Source organism: Balaenoptera borealis, assembly GCF_965194805.1.
Source record: "Balaenoptera borealis genome assembly, chromosome: 5".
Taxonomy (NCBI): domain Eukaryota; kingdom Metazoa; phylum Chordata; class Mammalia; order Artiodactyla; family Balaenopteridae; genus Balaenoptera; species Balaenoptera borealis.
The window spans coordinates 56,098,623-56,119,732 of NC_138862.1; the positions used below are offsets into that span (position 1 = coordinate 56,098,623).

The window sequence follows — 21,110 nt, forward strand, 5'->3', positions numbered from 1 at the left end:
TTTACACGTGGCTTGTGTGGAGATAGGCAAGACTAAAGCCTAAATAGAAACAGAAAAACCCAAGAAGAAATGAGTAGTTTATCTTTTTACTACCACAATCAGTTCAACATCCTCAGACATAGCACTGCCATTCACGATTCTTAGCATACGTGAGGCTGAAATGTTATAAATTTCAGTTATAATGGTTCTTTCTTATTCCCGATCTCGTCCCTTTTATTATGTGCTCTTGTGCTATTCCCTAGAAACAGTCATAGGGCCAGCATTTCCTATGCAGTTGTTACATGTCAGGCTTGTATTATGTGCTTTATAGGCATATCTTTCTAGATTCCTATAAGGGAGACAGCACGATTATTCCCATCTGACAGAGGCTTGCAAAAGATGAAAAACTTAACCTAGAGACTCAGAAACTGAGTGGGGAGACAGAATCCAAACTTAGTCCTGCCTAATAGAAAATACTCTCCTCCCAAAGATGGGTCAGAACTTGGAAACTTCTCATTAAGATAGAATTTCTCTTTTTCTTTATATGAATCCCCTAAAAAATCAAATTCTTGAAATTTTTATTAAGAAACCAAGATGTGGTGAGGTTTAAGCAAAATGTAAAGTCGTCCTCTCATGGGCAAATCTGTCATGTGATGTTCAATTAATTTTAAATGTATTTTTTAGATAAAAGATATGAAAAACTGCACGTTATAATATGATCTGCAAAATTCATGGTAATATTCATGATAATAAAGAGAAAACCTCTAAAGAAGGTTAAAATATAACTACACCAACTGAAATGCAGAGATTCACAGCACCTTAGTTACAAAAGAACTGAGAATTCTGAGTAGAAGTTGCTGTTTAAAACATATAAATTAAACAGGCCAGCTTTATTTGTGCTGCATCTGGTTTTTACTCAAGTGGAAATTGTGCAAAGCCTTAAAATATCTTCAAAAGTCTGCTATTTTATAAATTATATATTTAAAGACACTTCTAAGGAGATTAGTCTTCATTCTATTTCACCCTTCTCACAAATTTAATTTCACAAATTGGAAGTAATCTCTTTGGTTTTTTAAATTAATTCTTATTGGAGTATAGTTGATTTACAATGTTGGGTTAGTTTCAGATGTTCAGCAAAGTAAATCAGTTATACATATACATATATCCACTCTTTTTCAGATTCTATTCCCAGATAGGTCATTACAGAGTATTGCGTAGAGTTCCCTGTGCTGTACAGTAGGTTCTTATTAGTTATCTATTTTACATATAGTAGCATGTATATGTCAATCCCAGTCTCCCAATTTATCCCACCCAGAAGTCATCTCTTCATATTTGCTCAATTCCATTTTATTAGAATGATCATTATAATCAAAAACACTACCCAGTTAGCTACTATGATACATAGTTACTTGGGTCAATTACAAAAGCATAAAGAATCTATAACATAATGCAATAAAGCCTGATGGATAAAGTGTTTGTTGGAAAAGGGAATAAGTTTCTTGCCCTTTGAAAATGATGTGTACAGTTCAGAAGTTGTAATTTCAGTATCTAAGTCTACTATTGACTAGGAAGAGATGATCAGGAAACCTAACAATAAAATGAGTTCATGAGAGTTCCCATGTCTTAAAAAAAATTTGAAGGATGCAAGTGTGAACTTGTTTCTCTTCTCTTATCCTCATGTTAAAACCTCTCACCTATCCCTTCTTTCCCTCCTATGTCAGAAGCAGCCTCTCCTCTTTCCAAAGCCAATACTCCTACTTGTGCTCTTGAGTATTTCTCCTATTTCCTTCAAGATCTTGCACATTCAATTATTTGTCTCCATTTCTTTCTTTAAATGAATTACTATTGACCTACCAATATATACAAATCTCTGCAATATTTAAAAACAAATAAAACAACAAAGCTCTACTTCAACCTGTTTTTCTCTCTGATTCCTAAACTGGTTCTTACTTTCCTCCATGGTTTCCGTTTCTTTTCATAGATACAAATTCTTTTTTCCCTGTCTATATTTTCCACCCATCTATTCAAGTAAAACAACACTCTGGAAGTCACAAATGACTATTACACGTACACACTGTGGTCCTTTCTCAGGACTCTCGTTCTTTGAACTCTGCAGGACTTGATAAAGTGGACCAGTTGTTGACCAGACATACATTATTTGCTTTCAGTTATAAGCGCAAAAACCCAATTCAAACCAGTTTAGCATAAAAGGGAAATCACTGGCTCATGTAACTGGGAGATGAAAGGGTGTCTTTTGTTTTTGAAATGATTGAATATGAGGGCTCTCTCCATTTCTTCTCCCTGCTTCTCTGTTACTGACTTCATTCTCTTCTATTACCAACAGACTGTTCCACTGAGGCTGGGAAAGCCACTGGAGACTCAGATTTTCTTCCTCCCAAATCCAGAAAAAGATATCTTTTCTATTTCTGCATCTGTACCTCAGTCCCAAAGATGCCATGCAATTGGCTCTACTGAAGTCACATGCCCACCCTTGGGCCAACTTCTGTTGGCAGGAGGATGGGTAGTGTAATTTTTTCCAGCCTGGGTCGCATACTTAATCCTGTGCTGAGCTTGGAGTACAGCATTGTGATTGATAGGCTCTCCAGGACCAGATAGAAGAGGGAAATTTCCTAAAGGAAAGTGGAGAATTTATCAAAGAAAGAACAGAACAAAGTGCTGGACAGTCAAAAAAGATATCCACCCCTTTGTATTACTGAGTGCCTTTTGGCTATTTTTCTAACTTCACTGACATCTACTCTATCTATCTAGTCAAAGGCAAAGCAGGTCTGAAAAGCATGAGGTGTATTCAGGAATCAGTGAAATGTCCAGTTTGCTTGAAATAGAGAGTTTATGTAGGGGAGTACTGGGAATCAAAATAGAAAGTGTGGAAGCATAAGCATAGAAAACCTTGAATGCCATGCTATAAAATTCAGATTCTAGGCTAAAATTTTTGAGACAGAATGGTAAAATATTGAAGTTATGTCTTAGGAAGATAACTTGAAGACAGTATATGGGCTAACTGGCAGAGTGTAGAGACTCAGGCAAGGATACAAGTTACCCATCTTCTATACAATTTTCCAGAAATGATTATTTTACAAATAAAAAGTCAGACAAACATACAAGAGAGGTTGTAAATAGAGCCATCCCCCTGCCTGGTGGAGAAGATTTAAGACATTTAACTTTTAGCATGAAAACAAGTGCCTACAGGGAGAAGCTTATCCACACATAGGGGTTTTGTTAATCCAAATGTTGCTTTTTTACCCTAGACTCCACAAGTTGATATACCTTTGGCTTACTCTGAATGGTAAATCCTTCACACAGAATATTTTGGTTTATTCAATAGCTGTCCTAAAGTTTTAGCCTACAACTCTGATAATTTAGCCTTACAGCTCTGATAACCTTGAAAAACCAGGTCTGAACTGCACAGGGCTGCTTAAATGCTGATTGCTTTCACCAGATGCATACTACAGCGCTACACGGTGAGGGGTTAGTTGAATTTGTGGACGCGGAACTGCGGAAATGGAGGGCTGACTGCAAAATTATATGTGAATTTTTACCTGTTCAAGGGGTTGGCATCCCTAACCCCCAGGTTGTTCAAGGGTCAACTGTTCAACTGTATATTATCTCTATTTGCTAATAATGTTGTAAGATAGGTACTCTCATTTTATAGCAAGAGGCTCAAAATAGTTAAAAACAAACAAACAAAAACTGCCCAAGGTCCCATTACCAGTATATTACAGAGCTGGAATTCAATCCTAAACTTTCAAACACCAAATTCAAGGTCTTGTCTTCAGGCCTATTGCTTTCCCCAAGTTTCTCTAGTCTCCTGCCTTTCTTATTCTAGTACTGACGCAGCTCTAGGCCAGAGAGGACTACCAGGCTTTCTTGTGCAAATGAATATCTCCAAGACCAACCTAAATGAACTCAAACAGGATCTGGGGACAGGTAGGCAAGAAGGAAGTAAAAAAACAGGAAAAAAAGGAGAAAATGGGAAAATGGGAAATGCAATTCTTGCCAAATGCCAGTCATCTAAATGGACACTGTTAACCTTATACTATTTTCTTATAATGTAGCAAACACATATAGTTCTTTTTTTTTAACACGATTTTAATTTTTATTTATTTATTTATTTATTGCCGCGTTGGGTCTTTGTTGCTGTACGTGGGCTTTCCCCAGTTGCGGCGAGCGGGGGTTACTCTTTGTTGCAGTGCATGGGCTTCTCATTGCTGTGGCTTCTCTTGTTGCGGAGCACGGGCTCTAGGCATGCGGGCTTCAGTAGTTGTGGCACATGGGCTCAGTAGCTGTGGCACGCGGGCTCTAGAGCACAGGCTCAGTAGTTGTGGCACACGGGCTTAGTTGCTCTGCGGCACGTGGGATCTTTCTGGACCGGGGATCGAACCCGTGTCCCCTGCATTGGCAGGAGGATTCTTAACCACTGCGCCACCAGGGAAGTCCCTAACATTATACTTCTGAGTCTCAAAAATGTAGAAAAATTTGGGAGTTTTGCGGGTACCATCAAATGACCAAGTATTAAACATATGTAAAGCAGATTTTTGATTGGTTAAATTCCCTCCTGTCATGCTTTGTTCCCAGTTTAACAAATCAGTATTGTTACTTGATAGGCGAAACATAGGGCAAGCACTCCCTGAGGTGAAGGCAGGGGGAGAGGCAGGTAAAAATCCATCTAAAAGGTTCATGTATATTTTGAGTATAAAAAAGAAATACAACTATACACACACAAAAAGTTCACTTAAGCATTTTCCACTCCAAAGTCTTATCATCCTAATTGACAAATTTGGCAAATAAGGTAGCTGAAGCCCAGAAAACAAGCTGTGTGTTTTTTATAGGCCTTAGAAATACTCAGAGGTCATCTAAGTTAAAGAATGGCTAACAATGAAGAATTAACATACCTTTCTTTCTAGGAAACTGAAGCAAAGATGTTCTATGCCTCACTAGATCACAGCTGTGAGGGGAAGCGCAGAAAGCCCAAGAAACAGAAAACTTATTCGTCAGACAAGGATGAGGATGGGCAGGTACATGCAACGGATATCAACCTTTCTAAGACCACTTTGATGGACAGTTTCCCACCAGAAAGCCAGGCAATAGAGGAAAACATTCATGATGATCCCATCAGGCTGTTTGGATTGATCCGTGCACGGAAAGAAACTGTAAACTAGCTGGGCTATTATCTAGCTCAGTGATCCAGCTCTTACTGGAAGTGGTTGTTAAAGAAATGAAGACCCCATATGACACAGCATGATATGTCAGGGTGATTAGCTGATCATCTGTTGGTGGGATGGTGGCTCACCTTTTATACAGAGCTTATGTTATACACAGCAAATGGAATACCATACAAATTAGTTATTTAAATTAGTTATTTGAATTCACTTAAAAAATACTGATGTAGTCAAATGTAAATGAAATCAAGTTTGCAAATTGATCCTGATAACAAAATCATAACTTCAAAACAATTATTAATACTCAGCGAAATAAACCAAAAAAAAAAAAAAGGTTTTAAGCATAAATATGTTCTGGATCATGTTGTAAGAGAAATAAAAGTCAATGTTTTTTTTTTTAAACAATTCTCGTTTCTCATCAATGTGAAACACCCCATAATTGGAAGAAATTTCTGACTGAAAGGCATGGGAGACATTAAAACTTATTTCTAAGAGAAGAGAGATAATCTTCTTAAGAAATATTTTTCACAAATGGAAATATCTTTATTAGTTCTAAAAATTATTATAAAATTAATGCATATTCCTTGTAACAATAAACAGTATCAAAAAGAATTTAGATATTCCACTAGCCAGAGATAATTACTGTGATCAACTTTCTATATATTCTCCTAGATGTTTTTCTGGGCATGACCATATATATATCCACATATATGACCATTAGTTGTTTTTTTAACCAAAAAAGAAAAAAGGGGAATGATTATTTTATACATATTATTTAAACTTTTTTCACTTGACAATAATATACTGTAGATTTATTTCCACTGTTATTTTTAACTGTAACTAGCTACAGTTATAATTTTAATGCCTGCATAGCATTTCATTGATGATTATACCAAAACTTATTTAAATAATTTTGAAGTACATTTAGCTCATTTCCAATCTCTGTTTTTTTGCTTTTACAAATAACATCGTAATGAGAATGCATCTCAGCACATATTTGGTACTTGTCTGACTTCTCCTTGAGGCTAAATGTCTAGGAAAAGAATTGCTGCTTTAAAAGGTATGCATTCTGTAAGTCTCTACAGAATATATTTCTGAAAGGCCAAGAGTTCGGTCAAAGTGTGTGTCCTATTTAAACTCTGATAAGTGCTCTTAAATTGCCCTCCAAAAAAATAATTAAAAAAAAAACTTTCTATCTCTCTCCATTTGGAGTAGGCATTTAATTCGGTCTCAAATCATCACTGACCAAGAAAATTGTACGTGACAGCTATCAGTCCTACTCCCTGACCAGAGCTTAGTCACTCTTTCTTCAGTTGTTTGTGGAACTCCTGAGGCAGTTTATGTACTAAGTTATACAATGATGAGGGAAACTGAGACTCTGCACCCATTGAACTACAGCCTAGGAGAAAAGATGAGTATCAGGTTAACAAAGAAAAGTGTAGCGACTAGTAAGAAAAATACTATTAAGAAAACAGAAGAAAGAGATAATGGAGAGAGGGGATCTCTGAAGAAGAAATTTTAATTCTGAGAACTGAACAATGAGAAGAAGCCACCCAAGTAAAGAGAGGAAGAGCACATTTTGTGCAAGAATTCTATCCATATTTGGAAGTGCCTACTTCTGTCAATAATTATTTTCCATTATGAATCTGTAGAAAATTAAATGCTGATGACAAAGTAAAATATTTTAAGTTGTCCACAGTGCCATAGGAAACACAAAAAATACTAATATTTAAGGGCAGAAGAAAAGGAATCAGGTTTCTGATTCCAGAGAATAGCCAAGAAAAACCCACAAGAAATAAAGTTAATAATTAATAATTACATACTGACTTTAAGTTTTTATGTTTAATTTAAAATAAAATCTTTGCTATCATATATGTTTATGTTGTTGCATTTCTATATATACCATGGTTCAGTAAAAATAAAGTTAGATTGTATTTTTGGCAGTTGTTTTTTCCTGTAATTATTCCACATCATTCACTTACGTTATTTATCTGGCACCTGGAAATATTTGAATTTTTTGCCTCTGGTTTATATCATTTGAATTCCAAAATATTTTAAAGTTTTATGTACCAGATATATCTGATGCCCATTAGTCAGGGAGGTTTTTAGCTACAAACTTAAATTCTTTAATAGATATACGGCTCTTCAAGTTACCTATTTCTTGTTGAGTGAACTTTGTAAATTTGTGTCTTTTGAGGGATTTGTCCCTCTCATCTAAGTTGTTAAATTTATTGGCATAAAGTTGTTCAAAATATTCTCATATTATTCTTTTAATATCTGTAGAATTTGTAGTGACTTCACTTCTCTTTGATACTGATAATTTTCTTCTTTTTTCCTCATCTAGAGATTTATCAATTTTATGGATTTCCTGAAGAACAAGTTATTGTTCACATAATTTTTCTATTGTTTTTACATTTTCTGTTTTATTGATTTACCCTCTGATCTATATTATATCCTTTCTTCTGACTCTTTTGTGTTTCATTTGTTCTTTTTTTTAGCATTTTAAGGTGGAAACTGAGGTCATAAATGTAAAACTTTTCTTGTCTAAAATAGGGATTTAGTCTCATAAATTTCCCTTTTTAAAAATATTGTTTTGCTTTAGCTGCATCCCACAAATTTTGATATGTGCTTTCATATTCATTCATTTCAAACACTTTCAATTTCCCTTTTGATTTCTTCTTTGACCCATAGGTTATTTATAAATGTATTGTATAGTTTCCAAATATTTGAGGATTTTCCAAATCTCTTTCTCTTGTTGACTTCTAATTTAATTCTACTGTGGTCATAGAACATATGACTTGAACCTTTTTATATTTATTGAGCCTTTCTTTATTGTCAGAATATAGTCTATCTTGATGGATGATGGTGTACACTTGAAAAAAAAGATGTATATTCTATTGTTGTTGGTAAAGTGTTCTATAAATGTCAATTAGGCCAATTTGGTTGATAGAGCTTTTCAAGTCTTCTATACCCTCACTGATTTTGCCTACTTGTTCTATCAATTATTGAGAGGGGAATGTTGAAATCTCTGACTATAATTGTACATTTGGCTATTTCTCCATACCATCTGTCAGTTGTTGCTTCATGTTTTTTGAAGCTCTATTATTAGGGGCACACATGTTCAAACGCACTATTTTTTTTGATGAATTTAATCTTTATCACTATGAAATGACCTTCTTTATTCTTGGTAGTATTGTTTTCTCAGAAATCTACTTTGTCTAATATTAATATTGTTATTCTAGCTTTTGATTAATGTTAGCATGAAATATCTTTTTACATCCTTTTTCAACCTAGTTACATCTTTATATTTAAAATGCATTTTTTGTAGGCAACATATAGTTTGTTTTACTTTTTAAAAAAATCCAGTCTGAGGGCTTCCCTGGTGGCGCAGTGGTTAAGAATCTGCCTGCTAATGCAGGGGACACGGGTTCGAGCCCTGGTCTGGGAAGATCCCATATGCCGCGGAGCAACTAGGCCCATGAGCCACAATTACTGAGCCTGCGCCTCTGGAGCCTGTGCTCCGCAACAAGAGAGGCCACGATAATGAGAGGCCCGCGCAGCGTGATGAAAAGTGGCCCCCACTTGCCACAACTAGAGAAAGCCCTCGCACAGAAACGAAGACCCAACACAGCCATGAATAAATTAAAAAAAAAAAAAATTTAAAAAGTCCAGTCTGAAAATCTCTCATTTAATTGGGGTGTTTAACCTGTTTTCATTTAATGCAATTATTGATATGGTTGGGTTAAAAGCAACACTCTTGATATCTGTTTTTTATTTGTCCCATCTGTTCTTTATTTTTTCCTCTTTTTATGACTTCTAGATTACATCAGTATTTTTTTATGATTCCACTTTATCTTCATTGTTGGATAATTAGTTACAAATCTATGTTATTTTAGTAATTTCTTAGAGTTATTAATAAACATCTCTAATTCATTACAGTCTACATTCAAATGATATAATACCTCTTTAAATCTTAAAACAGTGAACTTTTACTTCCCTCCTCTGACCTTTGTGCTCCAGGTTTTATACATTTTATGCATTGTTATTATTTTTTACTTTAAAAGGCCAATTATCTTTTTAAAAGGCTTAAATAATAAAAAAATGTCTTCATGTTTATCCCTGTAGTTAACATTTCTAAAACCCCTCAATGCTTTGTATAGATCCAGGTTTCCATCTAGTTTCATTATCCTTCAGTTTAAAGGACTTCCTTTAACATTTATTTTTCAAGCCTGCTGGTGATGAAGTCCCTCAGCATTTATGTATTTGAGAAAGCCTTTATCTGCCTTCATTTTTGAAAGATATTCTCAAAATATCTTTGGGTAAAAAATATCTCTGCGTAAAAAATTTCAAGGTTGAGTTGACTATATGTTTCTTTCAGTGATTTAAAGATACTCTTCTATGGACTTCTTAGTTGCATTGTTTCTGAAGAAAAATCTGGTGTCATACTTGTCTTTGTCCCTCTGTGTGTTCTTATTTTTCTCTGATTGTTTTAAGATTGTTTTATCACTGGTTTTAAACAATATGCAATATTTCTTTAAATATATTTTTTACCCCATTCCCCATTTCCAGGTTCTTCAACTGCTTGCAAATTATCCCACATTTTACTTATGTTTATTTCAGTCTTTATTTTTTTTCTGTGTTTTATTTTGGATAATTTCTCTTGCTGTATCTTCAAGGTCACTAATTCTAAAATGTCTATCTGTCAATAATCCCTGAGAGATATTTTTAATCTCAGACAATTTAGTTTTTATCTCTATAAATTCAGTTTGGGTATTTTCTTCTTGCATCTTTCATGTCTCTCTCAAACATGTTTAATCTTCTAACTTCTTGAACATATTGAATACAGTTATAACAACTGTTTTAATGTTTTTATCTAATTCTATCATCTGTCATTCATAGTTTCAACTGATTGATTTTTCTCTTTATGGGTTGTATTTTCCTACTTTTAAAAATTCTTGGTAATTTTTCATTAGCTAGAAAATACTGTGAATTTTACTTTGGTGATAGATATTTTTGTAATCCTATGATATTCTTGAGTTTTGTTCTGGAAATGGTCAAGTTACTTGGACACAATTTGAATCTTTAGAGTCTTGCTTTTTAAACTTTTTAAAGCAGGACCAGAGTAGGGTCTTGCCTCAGTAATAGGCTAAATTTAACTTAGGTAAAAAGCTATTCTGACCCTCATGAATTATGAGGTTTTTCACTCCAGCTGTTGAAAACAAGTACTATTCCCAGCCTTTTGTGAGCCATAGGCACTGTTTTCTCTACTCTTTTTTCTAGGTCTTTCCCCAAGCTTTTTCTTACATGCATGCACTGATCAGTATTCAGCTGAATCCTCAATGCGGACTCTTTACACATCTCCAGAGTTCTCTCTATATGCAGCTTTTTCCTATTCAGTACTCTGCCTTCTTGACCTGCAGCTTCATCTCCTCAGTTCAGGAGATTAGTGGTCAATACTTACACTCCCTCTACCTGCTCTAGGGCCTGAAAACTTTCTCCAGGCAATAAGATAGGGCAATAGTAGGGTTCACCTCATTTATTTCCCATCTTTCAGGGATCATTTTTCTTCATTGTCTGACGTTCAATGTCTTGAGTATCATTGTCTCATATACTTTGTCTGGATTTTAGTTGTTTAAAGTGGGAGGGAATATATTCAAGTGAGAGGATAAATCCAAGATGTTATTCTATCTTGACCAGAAGCAGAACCCCAAGCACATTATATCACTTTAGTGTAATTTTACAATATATTTTTAGTGTAATTTTGTGTAATTCTATAACCTAATCAGGACTCTTTGAAACGTTAATTAATAAGCTATGAATTACTGATCATCATGCAATCATTAAAAATATATATCTATTTCACCTGTGACAGTTCTCAGAGATTATGTCCCAGGAGGAGTATAATTATAAACTTTCACATTTCAACTGAAAAAGAAAATGTACAGAAGAAAATATAGGGAACATTTTTGACTAGAAAAACAGATGAATTCCAAAGTCTTAAGATTTTCACTGAAAATATCTTAAGGTCCCAAAAAGTTCAACTTAAATCTCAAGAATAGGAACAATAACTCATTTTCCTTTGGTATTAAAGGACTTATTTCTAGCAGAGTAAAGGCAGGATGATTAATTTTGAAATATGCTTAAATCTCTCTGAGGTTTTGCCTTCACTTGATAAACAGAATTGATAACTTATATTAAGACACTAAACAAAATTTAGAGAAGATAACAAGAAAGAATACAAATTTGACAGATGCTCTAGTAATGATGCTTTCTGTTCCTTTAACCTCTTCTGAAGAAGCTGCCTTACCTACTCATAGCTTCTACCACCTAAGACATCATGTCAAGACAGTGCATCCTCTAAACCAATCTATAGATTGGACAGTTATCAGTGGGGGCTGAGCCAAAAGGATGCTATTAAACAGAATTGGGGCCTTGGGAAACAAGGAACAATTGCAAGGGGACAGAAACTAAGAGTAAACACAAGGAGATAGTTGGTAGAGAATGGAATTCAAGACTCTATAAGTGGTCAGATTAATTAGAAAATCAATATAACAACTCTTATTTATTAAGAACTTACTAAGTGCAAGACACTGGTCTAAGTACTTACCTGCATACCTAATTTAATTATGTAACACCCTAAAAGATGGATGCTATTATAATCATAATCTTACAGATGAGAACCAAGACTGATAAAGATTAACTTGCCCAATATTGCACAAATAAATTATAGATTCAGGATTTGAACAAGCAGTCCAAGTCCAGAGCTGGATCTGTTGGGAAGCTGATACCTTCAGTTGGTTAAAAGCACCTTGGGCCCTAATTTTGGATTGTCCTTACACCCTACCCATTTAATCATAACGATCTCTCTCTATTTCTAGTATTTAAAATCAAAAGAGGCTAACTAAAACAAATTGAAAAAAAGTATTTCTTAAAAATGTTGAAAAATAATGAAATTTACGGTAGTTTTCACAACACTAAGAACTTCTCTAGTTTAGGACAAATCTAAATATAAGTCCACTTAAATGACAGTCTGTAGCTTTCAATAAACACCAAGACTTCTACCACAAAATGTTCATATTAAAGTGTTTTTTACAGGCTAGTATTTTATTAATGACACTTGCCTTTAAATACCTTAGCATTTCTTTATCAGTCTTGTATCCCAATTTTAGGGGAAAGAAATAGAAATCATCGCTTTGGATGCTAAGTCATGTTCACTCCCATAAAAGACAAAATCCAAAACAAACTTGCAAAAAAAATTCCAATGTTAAAGCTAAAACCTTGTTTTGTGCTCAATTTTGTCTAATTCTGAACACAGAGTTGAACGTTATCTCATTTAGAATCAGAGAAAATTTTATTTTAATCAAAATGGAAAGAATGGAATAAGAGTTTCAATGAGTACTGTCTTTGGCTGCCTTTGATATAATAAAGAATTCTCTTAACAAGTCAGTATCCGTCACCAACCTTGAGAGTTAGTAGATATTTGGTTTGGTTTTATTTTCATCTAAATTGATTGAGACAGTAGTTGATAGATTAATTTTAAAAATTGGTCCAAGTGTTGAGTAATAAAAAGGTACCATTAGCATTTTAACTTAAAATGTATACATATTTTTTATTAAACTTTTGATGTAGGGCAAGACCATTTCTTAAGAAAGCCTATGATAGGAGTTCCATGCCATCTTGTATAAATCTCACTGCCCATAAAACACTGTCTATAGTCCCAGTTTTAGTTTCTTTAAAGTGAAATAAGAACTTAAAAACATTTGTGATGAAATGTAAGTGCAGAATCCCTCTAGACCTTTTCTTCCAAGACTTTTATGGGAACTTTACCCACATCTAATTTGGCAGCAATTTTTAAGCAAGTCACATTTATTTTTTCTTGGCAAAAGAGTGAACTTAATTATCATACAGAAAGTTCTATCCACACCCATATTTCATTAGGACACATAATAATTATCTTAGGTAATTAGGATAACAAGTATAGCTAGCAAGTTTAGAGATAACAGCGCTGACTCTCGGGAAGTATACAACCCTGGTGGTGGAAGAAATTCAGCAGGCTATAAGAGTCTTATCTACTGGCCTTTACCACACAAGCAATAGTAGTAGCTGAAATTCTACCAATAGAAAGATTAATTTTTGAATTAAGCATTATTGTGTTTTTGTAGTCTTTCTTCAAAGAACAGAGAGAGAAAACTATTGAGCCAGCAGGAGCAAACTGTCAGTAGTTCTCCAATTTTTATTCTCCCATTTATTCTTTCTCAGTATAGAAACTTAATTTTTTAACTGGTGACCAAGCAGGCCTTAATATTTCCCCAGCCTGAAAAATTTTAGACAGATTTCTTCCTGACTATAAGTCCCCGACCTCCCTTCTCCTAGAGTATTCAATTTAAAATACTTGTAATTACAAATTATTTCTTTGTCCCCTTTTAAATGTATATAATTTGCCTTAGGAGCCTCTTGGCAGTTTGAGGACCCAGGGCATGTCTTTCTCAAGGTCCTGGGAACCATTTCTTTGAAATGTAAACATCAAGGATGATAGTGCCCTTATTTCTCAGTCTTCTTGGGAGGGTAGAAGCCTAACTCTAGTGGGTACCTTGTTCCAAGTTCTAAAACTACCTCCTGTCATGGAGATAGGAGAAAATTTACATTTCCTTTGTGTAAGGCCAATTAGCAAACAGGTGACCTAAGTGTACCCACACCCCAGCTCCTTTGTTTCCAGTCCTTTGTTTCAGTGGAGTTGAGTTGTCTCCCCCTTCTATTGCAACAGTCTTGAATACAGTCTTCCTTGCCTGTTTAACTTTGTTCTTTGCAATTGCACTGAACTTTATTCAGTGCAATTGACACTGGATGCATAGCTGCTGGAACAACTTTCCCCCCTGAAGCTTGGTGTGGCCTACTTTGGTAGTCTTTTTCTCTAGCTGGAATAAAGATGTGATGGCTGACATATGATTCAACAATCCCACTCCTGGGCACATATCTGGAGAAAACTCTAATTTGAAAAAGTACATGCACCCCAAAGTTCATAGCAGCATTATTTATAATTGCCAAGATATGGAAGCAACTTAAGTGTTCATCAACAGATGAATGGATAAAGAAAATGTGGTATACATAGACGATGGAATACTACTCAGCCATAAAAAGAATGAAATAATGCCATTTGCAGCAACATAGATGGACCTAGAGATTATCATTTAGATATCTGATTTACTAAGATATCTGATTATCATTTAGATTATCTGATTTACTAAGTTAAGTAAATCAGAAAGAGAAAGACATACACTGCATGATATCATTTATATGTGGAATCTAAAATATGATACAAATAAACTTATTTACAAAACTGAAACATAATCACAGACATAGAAAACAAACTTATGGTTACCAAAGGGGAAATGAGGTAGGGGAGGGATAATTAGGCATTTGGGATTAGCAGGTACAAACTACTATATATAAAATAGAGAAACGATAGTGAAGATGATCCAGGACCTCGGAATAAGAATGGAGGCAAAGATTGAGAAGATGCAAGAAATGATTAATAAAGACCTAGAAGAATTAAAGAACAAACAAACAGAGATGACCAATACAATAACTGAAATGAAAACTACACTAGAAGGAATCAATAGCAGAATAACTGAGGCAGAAGAACGGATAAGTGACCTGGAAGACAGAATGGTGGAATTCACTGCTGCAGAACAGACTAAAGAAAAAAGAATGAAAAGAAATGAAGACAGCCTAAGAGACCTCTGGGACAATATTAAACGCAACAACATTCGCATTATAGGGATCACAGAAGGAGAAGAGAGAGAGAAAGGACCAGAGAAAATATTTGAAGAGATTATAGTCGAAAACTTCCCTAACATGGGAAAGGAATTAGCCACCCAAGTCCAGGAAGCGCAGAGAGTCCCATACAGGATAAACCCAAGGAGAAACACGCTGAGACACATAGTAATCAAAGTGGCAAAAATTAAAGACAAAGAAAAATTATTGAAAGCAGCAAGGGAAAAACGACAAATAACATACAAGGGAACTCCCATAAGGTTAACAGCTGATTTCTCAGCAGAAACTCTACAAGCCAGAAGGGAGTGGCATGATATACTTAAAGTGATGAAAGGGAAGAACCTACAACCAAGATTACTCTACCCGGCAAGGATCTCATTTAGATTTGATGGAGAAATCAAAAGCTTTACAGACAAGCAAAAGCTAAGAGAATTCAGCACCACCAAACCAGCTCTAAAACAAATGCTAAAGGAACTTCTATAAGTGGGAAACACAAGAGAAGAAAAGGACCTACAAAAACAAACCCAAAACAATTAGGAAAATGGTCATAGGAACATACATATCGATAATTACCTTAAACGTGAATGGATTAAATGCTCCAACCAAAAGACATAGACTGGCTGAATGGATACAAAAACAAGACCCATATATATGCTGTCTACAAGAGACCCACTTTAGACCTAGGGACACATACAGACTGAAAGTGAGGGGATGGAAAAAGATATTCCATGCAAATGGAAATCAAAAGAAAGCTGGAGTAGCAATACTCATATCAGATAAAATAGACTTTAAAATAAAGAATGTTACAAGAGACAAGGAAGGACACTACATAATGATCAAGGGATCAATCCAAGAAGAAGATATAACAATTATAAATATATATGCACCCAACATAGGAGCACCTCAATACATAAGGCAACTGCTAACAGCTATAAAAGAGGAAATTGACAGTAACACAATCATAGTGGGGGACTTTAACACCTCACTTACACCAATGGACAGATCATCCAAAATGAAAATAAATAAGGAAAGACAAGCTTTAAATGACACTATAGACCAGATAGATTTAATTGATATTTATGGGACATTCCATCCAAAAACAGCAGATTACACGTTCTTCTCAAGTGCGCACGGAACATTCTCCAGGATACATCACATCTTGGGTCCCAAATCAAGCCTCAGTAAATTTATGGAAATTGAAATCATATCAAGCATCTTTTCTGACCACAACGCTATAAGATTAGAAATGAATGACAGGGAAAAAAACGTAAAAAAGACAAACACATGGAGGCTAAACAATACGTTACTAAATAACCAAGAGATCACTGAAGAAATCAAAGAGGAAATCAAAAAAAACCTAGAGACAAATGACAATGACAACACGACGACCCAAAACCTATGGGATGCAGCAAAAGCAGTTCTAAGAGGGAAGTTTATAGCTATACAAGCCTACCTAAAGAAACAAGAAAAATCTCAAGTAAACAATCTAACCTTACACCTAAAGAAACAAAAGAAAGAAGAACAAACAAAACCCAAAGTTAGCAGAAGGAAAGAAATCATAAAGATCAGAGCAGAAATAAATGAAATAGAAACAAAGAAAACAATAGCAAAGATCAATAAAACTAAAAGTTGGTTCTTTGAGAAGATAAACAAAATTGATAAGCCATTAGCCAGACTCATCAAGAAAAAGAGGGAGAGGACTCAAATCAATAAAATCAGAAATGAAAAAGGAGAAGTTACATCAGACACGGCAGAAATACAAAGCATCCTAAGAGACTACTACAAGCAACTTTATGCCAATAAAATGGACAACCTGGAAGAAATGGACAAATTTTTAGAAAGGTATAACCTTCCAAGACTGAACCAGGAAGAAACAGAAAATATGAACAGACCAATCCCAAGTAATGAAATTGAAACTGTGATTAAAAATCTTCCAACAAACAAAAGTCCAGGACCAGATGGCTTCACAGGTGAATTCTAACAAACATTTAGAGAAGAGCTAACACCTATCCTTCTCAAACTCTTCCAAAAAATTGCAGAGGAAGGAACACTCCCAAACTCATTCTATGAGGCCACCATCACCCTGATACCAAAACCAGACAAAGACACTACAAAAAAGAAAATTACAGACCAATATCACTGATGAATATAGATGCAAATATCCTCAACAAAATACTAGCAAACAGAATCCAACAACACATTAGAAGGATCATACACCACGATCAAGTGGGATTTATCCCAGGGATGCAAGGATTCTTCAATATACGCAAATCAATCAATGTGATACACCATATTAACAAATTGAAGAAGAAAAACCATATGATCATCTCAATAGATGCAGAAAAAGCTTTTGACAAAATTCAACACCCATTTCTGATAAAAACTCTCCAGAAAGTGGGCATAGAGGGAACCTACCTCAACATAATAAAGGCCATATATGACATACCCACAGCAAACATCATTCTCAATGGTGAAAAACTGAAAGCATTTCCTCTAAGATCAGGAACGAGACAAGGATGTCCACTCTCACCACTATTATTCAACATAGTTCTGGAAGTCCTAGCCACGGCAATCAGAGAAGAAAAAGAAATTAAAGGAATACAAATTGGAAAAGAAGAAGTAAAACTGTCACTGTTTGCGGATGACATGATACTATACATAGAGAATCCTAAAACTGCCACCAGAAAACTGCTAGAGCTAATTAATGAATATAGTAAAGTTGCAGGATACAAAATTAATGCACAGAAATCTCTTGCATTCCTATACACTAATGATGAAAAATCTGAAAGAGAAATTATGGAAACACTCCCATTTACCATTGCAACAAAAAGAATAAAATACCTAGGAATAAACCTACCAAGGGAGACAAAAGACCTGTATGCAGAAAACTCTAAGACACTGATGAAAGAAATTAAAGATGATACCAACAGATGGAGAGATATACCATGTTCTTGGATTGGAAGAATCAACATTGTGAAAATGACTATACTACCCAAAGCAATCTACAGATTCAATGCAATCCCTATCAAATTACCAATGGCATTTTTTACAGAGCTAGAACAAATCATCTTAAAATTTGTATGGAGACACAAAAGACCCCGAATAGCCAAAGCAGTCTTGAGGCAAAAAAATGGAGCTGGAGGAATCAGACTCCCTGACTTCAGACTATACTACAAAGCTACAGTAATCAAGACAATATGGTACTGGCACAAAAACAGAAACATAGATCAATGGAACAAGATAGAAAGCCCAGAGATTAACCCACGCACCTATGGTCAACTAATCTATGACAAAGGAGGCAAAGATATACAATGGAGAAAAGACAGTCTCTTCAATAAGTGGTGCTGGGAAAACTGGACAGCTACATGTTAAAGAATGAAATTAGAATACTCCCTAACACCATACACAGAAATAAACTCAAAATGGATTAGAGATCTAAATATAAGACTGGACACTATAAAACTCTTAGAGGAAAACATAGGAAGAACACTCTTTGACATAAATCACAGCAAGATCTTTTTTGATCCACCTCCTAGAGTAATGGAAATAAAAACAAAAAAAAAAACAAATGGGACCTAATGAAACTTCAAAGCTTTTGCACAGCAAAGGAAACCATAAACAAGACGAAAAGACAACCCTCAGAATGGGAGAAAATATTTACAAATGAATCAACAGACAAAGGATTAATCTCCAAAATATATAAACAGCTCATTCAGCTCAATATTAAAGAAACAAACACCCCAATCCAAAACTGGGCAGAAGACCTAAACAGACATTTCTCCAAAGAAGGCATACAGACAGCCATGAAGCACATGAAAAGATGCTCAACATCACTAATTATTAGAGAAATGCAAATCAAAACTACAATGAGGTATCACCTCACTCCTGTTAGAATGGGCATCATCAGAAAATCTACAAACAACAAATGCTGGAGAGGGTGTGGAGAAAAGGGAACCCTCTTGCACTGTTGGTGGGAATGTAAATTGATACAGCCACTATGGAGAACAATATGGAGGTTCCTTAAAAAACTAAAAATAGAATTACCATATGACCCAGCAATCCCACTACTGGGCATAAACCCAGAGAAAACCGTAATTCAAAAAGACACATGCACCCGAATGTTCATTGCAGCACTATTTACAATAGCCAGGTCATGGAAGCAACCTAAATGCCCATCAACAGACGAATGGATAAAGAAGTGGTGGTACATATATACAATGGAATATTACTCAGCCATAAAAAGGAACGAAATTGAGTCATTTGTTGAGAAGTGGATGGATCTAGAGACTGTCATACAGAGTGAAGTAAGTCAGAAAGAGAAAAACAATTATCATATATTAACGCATGTATGTGGAACCTAGAAAAATGGTACAGATGAGCCGGTTTGCAGGGCAGAAGTTGAGACACAGATGTAGAGTATGGACATATGGACACCAAGGGGGGAAAACTGCGGTGGGGTGGAGATGGTGGTGTGCTGAATTGGGTGATTGGGATTGACATGTATACACTGATGTGTATAAAATTGATGCCTAATAAGAACCTGTAGTATAAAAAAACAAACAAACAAAACAACTAATACTAAACTTTCATTGGGTTATTTGTATGGAAATGTGTTAATATAAATGTTTCAGACATTACATGAAATTTCTAAAAATCTTATATTTGTATTTGTATGGAAATATGTATGGAAATATGTTAATATAAATGTTTCAGACATTACATGAAATTTCTAAAAATCTTATATGTTCTGGTATAATGTTATAAGTAATAATCCTAGTTATTACTTTAAAATGTATATCTCAGAAATAAAAAAAAAAAGAAAAATAAATAAATAAATAAAATAAAATAGAGAAACAACAAGGTCCTACCATATAGTACAGTGAACTATATTCAACATCCTGTAATAAACCATAATGGAAAAGAATATAAAAAAGTATATATATATATATATATATATATATATATATATCTGAAGCACTTTACTGTACACCAGAAACTAACACAATATTATAAATCAACTATACTTCAATTAAAAAAAAAAACAAGATGTGATGGCTGAATTTGAGCAGTCATGTTAGATCACAGGCTAAAGATGGCAGAGAAACAACAGGAAGAGCCTAAGCCCCTAACACATGCAACATCATTCCAATCTTGGACCAACTATATCCAGCTTCTTTAATGTGAGAGAGAAATTTCTGTTTTATTTAAGCCATTGTTATTTTGATGTTTCTGTTACTTCCAGGTGGGCCTCATCTAAGTAATGCATCCACAAATATCTTGGTTTCATTCTTTAGCTAACTTTTCTCCAACAGGAAATAAGGAGTGTTAAAATAGTGTTGTTTGAGGTGTGGGGGGTTGGCAGAATGAGATCCATTGGTATATATCCATGCACAGTAACTGCTCCATACCAGTCAGAATAATCTTAGAGATAAAAGAAAAGCCAGTTTTCAGGAAGATAAATACATACTGAAATTCCTCACATATGCATAAACTTGTTTCCTCTACATTAAAATTTAGACTGTTTTTTTTTATTTAGACTGTTTTATATATGATTTTGAAAACTAAATTTGCATACCGTTATTGATTATTTACAAGTTCAGAGAAAATACAATCAAAAGAATAAAATTGTGCCTTAAGAGATCACTGAAAAGAAACTATTTGGCAAGATATTTTAAATATTTTAAATAAATATTAAACAACTAGTTTGCCACTCTAAATCTTGCTATCAAATTGTTAGGGACAATAACACTTGCTGTACTTTTATTTACCAAATTGTTATCAGTTTGACCTAATTCAGTCAGCCCACCTGGCCCTGGAAGACAAGGTTCCAGCAAAGACGTAAATCAAGTGGCCTGGAGAGTTCAACCCTGATATAGGTCAGAGGAAGGCAATAGAGAAGTGAGATCAGATTCTAACCAGGAGACAGGTGTGCAGCCTCTTGTTGTAGAGCACTTAGGCAAGCACGTTTCCTTGTTCCTCTAGCCAGGAGTGCCGCAGTGTCCCCTGCGCTATAAGTTTTTAAACCTTTGATTACCTTAAAAATGGAATACCTTTGCCTGGGTCTGTTGACATCTTTTTGTCAATTTTCCCATCCTTGCATTCTTTGCATTCAATGAGGAATAGCACATACTTCATTTGCAGAATCAGAATGTGGATGATTAATGCTATATACACCTTCTT

General features: G+C 34.8%; 1 protein-coding gene across 1 annotated transcript in view; it reads left to right on the forward strand.

Annotated features, from left to right (window-relative positions):
• Positions 1-20,151, forward strand: part of TRAT1 (T cell receptor associated transmembrane adaptor 1) — a 63,412-nt gene extending 43,261 nt beyond the window's left edge. Inside the window, exons 6-7 of the mRNA XM_082394800.1 lie at positions 4,902-5,992; positions 20,140-20,151. Of these exons, the coding sequence (XP_082250926.1) occupies positions 4,902-5,156 (255 nt within the window). The 3' untranslated portion in view covers positions 5,157-5,992; positions 20,140-20,151. The remainder of the gene's footprint in view (positions 1-4,901; positions 5,993-20,139) is intronic.
• The last annotated feature ends 959 nt before the right edge of the window (positions 20,152-21,110 follow it).